This window comes from Opisthorchis viverrini (genome assembly GCF_000715545.1).
Source record: "Opisthorchis viverrini unplaced genomic scaffold opera_v5_39, whole genome shotgun sequence".
NCBI lineage: Eukaryota > Metazoa > Platyhelminthes > Trematoda > Opisthorchiida > Opisthorchiidae > Opisthorchis > Opisthorchis viverrini.
In genome coordinates this window covers 606,423-615,625 of record NW_008751696.1, presented here as the reverse complement: position 1 = coordinate 615,625, position 9,203 = coordinate 606,423, and the positions used below count along the sequence as shown (strand labels likewise).

The window sequence follows — 9,203 nt, the reverse complement described above, 5'->3', positions numbered from 1 at the left end:
ATATATATATATATATATATATAGTCCTGAACGCCCACAGTAATTTGCTTGACGACTCCAAAACCATCCGTACTTCAGCAGTATTCGATCACCATATAAACTTTACCGGAGGTTTCTCATGGTTCATTAGGTCGCCTTTGTTATCTAGGCTGCGTCTGCATGTTTCAAAGCAATTTTAACAATGTTAGTCTGACAGAGTCTGGGACTCCTTGAAACTATGTAATTCACGTCCGATTTGTTCAGAATTCTATCGTGATGTGGTTGATCAAATCAGAACGATCCAACCATTCTTCACTATTGAGAGTAGAAAGAATGATTTTACTAATATATGTACGGGAGTGGTGGCATCACCAAGTATGCTCTTAGCTTTTTTTCCCATGATGCACAAAAATGTCGTTCCCCGTTTATGTGACCGGTTTTCATTCAGCAGTTTAAGACGCCTAACAGGAATATGTATATATTCCAGTTTAACTCTGCAGGCACTTTCAGAATCAGTTTAGTTTCACTAAATATCTTGCCACGTTCAGAAGCTGTGCTCAATCTGGTCAGACTGTCCAGAGAGGAATAGCTGGTAAAGTTTTAGTGTTAAGCAAATTCGGAATCCGAAGTAGTACATATTTTGTTTTTAGGAACTCACTAAGTAATATGGGGCTAACGGTGAAATGCAGGTATGTATCGGATAACAAAAATGTGTAGCAGAAGCGCCATTGACCATAGTTAGAATGCAATGTTCAACATGTCAAGGACCGGATAGAATCTGAATAGTCCACCTGAATAGTCTACTTGAAAGTCGACGGGTGACCGAACGATCACGTCCAGGTGAAGAGTCCGAAAAGCGAAAAGTAATACTGCACGTGCAAAATTGAACATGTACGGATGTTCGCAACCAAACGGAGCCTGACGTTGGTCTGGAAACGACAGGATCTGCATGATGCGAATCGATATCGGCCGAAGTGCTGCAACAACGGACTTGTACCAACAAGTCAGATTAGCAGGGGCCAAGCGTGGAATACAACCAATCGGTAAGTAATTTTGTATGCTAACATATGCACCTGGCAGGAGATACTCAGCGTTAAACCAGGGTATGATTGTTGCCAGTTTTATGTAAGCCATCATCACTACTGCGAGGCGAAGGGTTCAGCCAAGCAGCTCGGCTCAGGCTACAGCACAATAAACAACCCGTCAAGATAATGATGGAAGCATAGACTTCAGACCACCATATAATAATGGTGATGAGTTGGTGGTAAAGCAGAGTACGCACTATTCGTGATCCACAACGAACAACCGGACAACCAGCAACAGAAGGACTGTCCTTCAATGGCTATCAGAAGTCTTAATAAAAAATAACGGGCTACAAGGTAACGAATAGCGTATGACACTAGTGGCAACGGCTTGTAGTGTGTCAAACCAGGTGCACCAGAGCCATGAAAAGGACATGGGTAATATACTTTACCACACCACTTTGCTGGTTAACTCATTTATATTTACCTGTCGATGTTTCTCATCAACAATGACAACAAAACCACAGCATCGACGTTTCAAAACTGTACAACTATTGCTTTATTTAAAGTACGCCCCGTAACGAAAAGAAATTTGGGGATGGAAGAGACCCAGTACTGGTCTACTACGAATAGATCATAAGAAAAAGATCTAAACAGCACAACGACGATGATATCAAGTCCTTTTAATGCCTTCAGTGCGGCACAGAAAAGGTAACGTGTATACGGCTGAACAGTATCCACTTCGTGATAAAATCCATCGAACTGAAAACAGACAGGAAGGGCGTGTTCCTCAATCATCGCAGGTTATACGAATTCGATGAAGGGACAAAATCGTTTGGGTTGCTTCTGTGGCCTCAGACTAGGCAACGCGTAAAATACGATATTACCTGACCACCATATTCATCAGGGCTAGGGTTTACTCACCGCGAAATCCCCACAGTCAGCAAAGAAGGCAGATTACGTAATTATGTTAATAAGCATCCTCACAGTCTAACTTGATTTACTGCGACAGATTTAACTTCACGCAAGAAGCTGTACACTTGTATGGACGTAATCCAATATACATATGTTTACATTTTGTCGCGCCTGCTTTCCGATGCCAAGTGGAGTGGCACGAACACCTAATGTTAAACGTCGGTCGTCAGCACTAGTGGCCTATGCCTCAAACGAAGAAAACATTGACGACCTTACAAAATGCTCACGGCCATCGTAATATGCTGCTAACAGAATGTTATAGGAAGTTCCAACTTACGAACCGTCTGTGTACTATACAATTAAGGCTTGATGAGCAGGCAGTTCAGCAGAATAAGATCTCAACAAGTGCAGCGCTTTGTCCCATTGATCAACTTGACCAGAAGGCGGAAATGGCCAGAAAATTTCGACATACTTATCAGTCGGCAACGTGAAGTGGAACGGCTGACATACATAGAAACGTTCGAAAGGAAGTTGGGCGGTCTAGCGGTAAGTCCAAGGTTAGAAGGAGCCAATACCTTACGCACGGTAAGCGGACTATATCCGCATAACCAGTACTGCCCCGTTACAATGAAGGACCACGAGGAACAACGGACCCCAGTAGCACGACTGAGCAACGTGAGGTTTGATACAAACGTTGTAAAATACCTCAATAAAGGACTGAGTAGTGTGTAGACTACTGTAGCCCGGATGCTAAGTTTGTGCCATAAGAAACCTCAATGCGGTAACGGTGATTTCCATCGCGGCACTAAACCGCGATTGACGGAGGTCATTATCGAGGACTGGCCAGCACGGTTGTGACCTTGAGAAATCTTTGCGTTTTGATACTCAATGTGCTATAACACCAAAGGCAAGAAACGTTGCACATCTGCACAATGTTAAGCCGATGAAAATAACAACAAAGTGCCAAACTAAGTGTGGCTCTGTTGGTGAACTAAGCTCCTGACATGTATCTTCTGCTGCTCACGAAGGCGTACTCGAGTCAATACATTCAGAACGACCTCAGAGGATGAATAGACGGATATCTCACAGATCGCGCGTTGAAGCTTCAGTCGTATTCACTGTAAAACATCTACAGTTAGTGATGAATATACCGTTTTCTATGTGGACAACTGGTGTAATCCAATCCATATGTATTATTCTGGGTTGTATATGGCTGTTTCTTTGGCAACTCTTCACCACAGCGATAACGCGACAATAAGGTTGCATTCACAACATGTGTGCAGAACACAATTCACCACTGTTGCACTCCACAATCACCAACATTGGCAGCAGTATCTGTGATGCACAATAATGTCCCAGTGTGGAAAATACCTAGCGACTGTTAATAAAGCTCTATCATGACATAAACGGTGTAAATCAAATGCGAAAACCCGGAATTAGCTAAACTTCTAACACTCTCAGAAAGTCGTGGTGCAAGACAAATCTTAGCAAGCAGACCGTTTGGCCAATCCGAAAGAGTACGGGAAGCGCATATACATGGTGGGCTGAGATCCCTCTCCGGATCGGCCCATCACATAGAACTGCGCTGACCCCGCATACAACGGGTTGTGCCGAATACGGTTTGTGCTGAGCCGTATGTGAATCCACCTGGACACCTTGCATTCGGTGTTAGATGAAGAGGACGAAACCGAAGGATGAAAAGTAGGTAACAGCGTGCCCAAACGGGACCCAAAACTGTCAAGTAAGGACAGCTGAACCGATTATACACAGAAAGTATGCGCAACTTGGTCTGACTCCCGCACCATTCCTGAGATACAAAGAGCCACACAAATACGGCTAGCTGGTACCAGCCACCATAAAGTTTGGTATAGTCACAGATAGCTACAGGTCAGTGGTGTATGCATGCTCGAAACATTGTCATATAAAGTATGATAAAGCTCATTGCAATATAATAAAAACTCAGTGAAATACTGCGAGGTGCATACAGAATGAATGATGAAAGCATTGGAAACGAACGGATTGGTCTGCAATCCAAAGTAGTAAGCAGGGTCATTTGTATATCTGTACACATAATACAGCACATCTATGATAAACCACAATACAGAAAGACATTCAATGAAATACAGTATAAGACATACACAGTGTGAGTCAGTAATGATAAAAAACAATCAACCTGACAAACAAGTCCGGAGATATCGAAAGAACCACATTAACCTTCTCACCCGGAGGACAGTGGGTGCGGTCTACTACACATGTACACATATAATTATAAATGAATATCCTATCAGTATGCTGGCGACCGAAGCAAGACAGTGGTCAGAAAACTAGGGGAAGCCGAAGAGTAAATCTGGGAATAGGTAGCTGTGATACAAGATGAATGGACATCTGACATTAGGTCGTGGAATGTGCCGACAAAAAGCTCAACATGGTCCATAGAACTCACCTGGTATGTTTTGTAAAATTTCGGCAGGAAGAATGCTAGGACAGTGCCTGAAAAGTACAGAATGAAAGCGGTAAATTGAGACAACAGAAATGCCACGAAAAAACTCTAGGAAGGTAGAATGTACCTACTTACTTTACGACCTTCTTACAGATGTGCCAGTTCCAAGAATATCCTGATTTAGGACATAGTTATGGAGTAACGGTAATCTGTGTATGACGGTCTTCAGCGCTGCATGGCTTTTGCCATATACACCTAGAATTTACAGAGCCAAGTGCTGTGAGGAAGGATACCGATTTCGGAACCGTGTCAAAAAAATCTCATCCAGTCACTCCATCGAACTTGGCGTTTGTATGAGTTCGCTCCACCTGTCTTTCAAAGTCTAGGTACTACTCACAAGACATGAGGCTATCATGATTGTCAGTACCTGCAAAAATGGTTCATACACCAAATTGGTAGCAACACCCACCGACAACAGAACAGAGAACGCAAATTACGTTGAACCTTCGCTAGGTAGTTTGCAGAAAACCCGGTTGTCAGCTCTTGTGCAGTTGCATTCATACCATGTTTAACACCATCGCGTCACAATGAGATAGACTTTGTGAACATGTCTGCTGTGACCGCATGATTTTGATATGGTCTCGTCAGGCCCAACGAAGTCAAGCAAGTCAAACATGGACTTTAATTAAATCAACCAAGAGACAATTTTTAATCTTTCCTTCCATGAAAATGCAGGAACGCACGATGGACTGAAGAACTCAGTAGCCTTCGTACTGATTTCACATCCATCGTCCCTCTTATGGAAGCCTGATCGAAGGACCAAAGCGGTTTCCCTATAGGTTCCCTTTTATTATGTGACAGAAAAGACCACCTGAACGCACTGAGTGCAAACAGGTTGAACCTTATTCCAGCCATCTTTGATGTGAGGTTGACCTAGCTTCAGCAATGCCGCAGCTGTCCAACCAAGATAAGACAAGCTACGGTGCCTTACAAATAAGGCAAGAAATTGACCAGTAAAAAATGACGATAACGATAAACTATCAACACCGATATACGTCAGTTGTAGATGAGAAATGAAGGAACATGGGAACAAGGAGGGCTTAGAGATACAATGTCGCAAGGTAAACATCCTTGGCAAGCTCCTATTTCCTATAAGCAGCACAGAAACTTAAGACGGTCACAAACATTCGTTATCTCAGTATTCACCGATAACGCGGCAAAAGTGTGAGCAGCCACTGTACTCGCAACGAGGTTGAGGTTAATGAGATGACCAACCTAAAACAGCTATTCATGTTATCCCCGAAATTTCAGCCATTTGCCTTCCAGCTTTATAAACCAGACCCTCTCACCAGTTACTACTACTATCAGTAAAACGAAACATGCGCCCAACCCTAGTTGGATTCTCCTGATTACTGCATTAAGATAGGTAAACTGAGTCTTGTACGTCAAGTCCCTGTGTAAATTTATTCCAGTCCTAAAAGCCTGTTTATTCGTGCAGAGATAAGGATAGAGGGTAAAAATAATGGGTTTTGGGATGCAAAAGTAATTCATTTTTGAAAGGAATACTATATTTCAAATTGCCAAGTCCAATTGCCCAATGCACGCAAAAGACATCCTCTTAAGACTCGACAAAAATGTAGCCCTCTTCAGCCAAACCTCACAAAGTTGGTGTGAGATTTTTCCCGGAGAGTACGCAAGTAATATTTTAATGAAGTTCAAGTGAAGAGATGTTCCTTTAAATACGTCTATATGCACTTGTTAGACTACAAATCACAGATACGATCCAAAGTATCGTATGGTAACATAAGTAAATCAATGAATCGTTGCCATGCAACCAGAAGTGAGATGACGAAGCATAGAAAAGAGGGATCCAAAAAGTCAAAGTCGGGTTCCCATCCCGTACCTTGAGTACTAGATTAGATCGGTGAATTTAATGGAATGAAGCGCACCGACTATGCATTGTGCATATTAGTTCCACCTACAGTCATTCATCAGATTTTAGGACGCGGTGTTATTGTGGCGAAACAAACTACTGTTTCAGAATAATTTAGTAAACAATAGATGGACCTATGGTTGGACAAAGTTTCGCTTTGACACATCATCATCATCATCATCGACAGCATGACATCAGTGTTCAACACTGATGCTTCACTGTCGTACGCTTTGACACAAAAAGCTCCGTCAAAACAAGCGAGCGAGTTACTAGGTTCGTCGAGTTTGAAGGCAGATGGAGAATCGATAAGCGAGGCCTTCCGAAATGCAGACTAAACTAGTGTGAAAGTCGGTTAAAGGGTACTGCTGATTAGCGTTGTGATTAAGTGATGAAAAACTGATGGGTCGAGTGGGGGAAATTAGAGGATTTTTACCGGTTCATGATCTGATCACTCCTACTGAAGACTCTTCATAGATAACCAAACACTGTTGTGTTAAATCGGATGATTTCAATCCTGATTCTGCCAATGATCTTTACGATCAACTCAACGGCTTAATAAAGGGAACGCCAGGCATCAATACGAATGTACTTGTTGCAGATTTGAATGCACGTAATAGGTTAGATGAAAGGCACATCCAGGATCCCATGGCCTCGATATCAGGTGACCACAGCGACCGTTTAGTGACTCTGCATATTGGCCACTATCTGCTTATGAATATTTTGGACTGCCAGCACCGTAAATGCCATCTCGCGACATGGAACTGGATGGCTGCTAGCCGCCAGTGGAGACGTTCTGTCCATGATCCGCGCTCCTAATAGATTACCGCAAACTAGCATGTGCCACGTACATGTAGTTTCGTTTCATTATCCAAAGTTCACTCGAGTCTAGTTTATTTGCTGATTGCACAAACGTTGAAACCTTGATCAATGGGCTCACTGAACCACAATTTCACCTCACACGACGCAGTACTACATTAAGGAGACATAAACATCAAGGTACAAAACTGAGAGTATAAAGCTCGTTTTGAAGATACAGCACCATGTGACTTGACTAGCCATGCCTCGGAAAATTTTGAAACTATCCAGTCGATGACTTGCAGTAAAAAATTTTCATTTAGTGATACCAGGTCGTTATCCCTAAGGAAAGTGCTTGAAAACGGCGCTTCAATTTCAAACCGTTTTTCTATAAAGCTTGGGCAGAGTAGAGAAGTTCCTTTGTTAGACTTCGACTAAACTCACCCTGTCAATTAGCTTATAAAATGTAGAGATGGTGGATTCTAAGGGAAAGCTGACGAAAACAGCTGTCACGGAGTAGGTTTATTTTCAAGTTTCTTCCGGAATGGGAAACGGTGGTTGGTAGTTACACGTTACCAGGAAAAAGTCTGAATATGTGGACGTCACCAAGGGTGGCTGAGCCATACCTATCAGTGCCACGAAAATTTAATACACGCTCTCTAGGAACCTCATCCGACGATAATACTACTACTTTAAACTACTTCTTGAAGCAAGATTAATCGCTTTCATAAATGTCTTGGACAGGTGTTACGCGTGTACAAACTACTGAGATGATATTCAACTGTTTGCGTTTAGCTGCGGCTTGTGCACTTCTATGAGCCCAAGGGAGGGTGTAATTTGACCCTAAGACTTCCACATACCATGTTGGCCAATGGATACAAGCTCCATGAACACGGTGGGTGTCAGAATATGTACGGCGACTTGTTCCTGAAAAACTGTAATATTAGATAGTATGATGGCATCTACAAGCTACCTTGCGGTTAGGCCTTTGAACCAAAAGCCTGAGGTGGGGGTCGCTCGTCCTCCTCTCTAGGTATGGGCACCATGAAAGTACCGTATCTAGCGTACACCCACAAAATTCACTACCGAAAATGCTCTCGTGCCAAATCGGCCGGGTGGCTTTACCTGCGGAATACAACGGGAAAGAGAAAACCTGCCAGTGCTAGGGCCTACCTTCCCACGCCTTCGTATCCCTTCTTTTCCCACAGCCTACCAAATTTTCAAGAGCCTTTCTCTTCAGGTCCTAATGCTAAGAATGACAGCTTTGTCCGCCTTGAATGACCGTTATCGACAACGTCCGCGCGTGCGTCTGCACTAACAGCCACGGATACTTAAAAATCAATTTTCAAGCTCCGGAAGCCAGTCCACTCTGAAGCGAGAAGGACAAGGTGGTCTTGCATGGATGTCGGTTTTTCTCTACATGAATGTGTAGTGTCTGTCGCAAATACGAATCCAGGACGCATGAACTTCTCCCTACCCACCAGTGGCGACAGAGGCCATTGCAACTGGGTATGCAAGGGTGGGTACTGCGCTCAGAGATCGAGTCGAACATTAGTTGATTGGATGCTGAGAGATGGTAGACTCCGCGCGGTTCGTTTGCTAGTCCGTGAAAAACTCGAGGCCTATTGTCTCCTAATTATTATATTTACATAGGCTCCAAAACTGCAGCTCTGAATGTGTCGGAAAGTTACTGGGACGTACTAGGTGCTCTTCGTAGTGGAATGAAATATCAGATATAATTGTGCCTGCCGGTGACAAGCACGCAGATAGATGGACTTAGGATACTCCTATTGGATAGGACACAAGACACGTGAACAAAGCTTGTTGCGGAAGCCTGCTGATTACGGACTGTTCCTTTGTAGTACCGATTTCTGGAAGTGGTTGGACCAACGAAATAGAACAAAATTGACGAAGACCAGTGCCATTTGATAATGGGGAGAATCAATCACTGATGAGGCTATCTGTTTCCACAAATTTTGTCGCTGCTTGAAAAAAGACTCCGCGGAAATCGGCAATAACCCCAAAAAAATGCTGCACTGACACAGAAAATCGAGCCATCATGATCCGCTGCCGCGTGCTTGTTCTCTATGCCATAGCATGTACTACGACTGAACTACTC

The 9,203-nt window shown here is 43.3% G+C and overlaps 1 protein-coding gene across 1 annotated transcript in view; it reads right to left on the bottom strand.

The window, feature by feature from the left end:
* T265_02968 (hypothetical protein) overlaps positions 1-9,203 on the bottom strand; it is a gene marked incomplete at both ends in the record, with an annotated part of 41,959 nt that overhangs the window by 9,238 nt on the left and 23,518 nt on the right. The window contains one exon of the mRNA XM_009167347.1: positions 4,360-4,406. Coding sequence (XP_009165611.1) covers positions 4,360-4,406 — 47 coding nt within the window. The remainder of the gene's footprint in view (positions 1-4,359; positions 4,407-9,203) is intronic.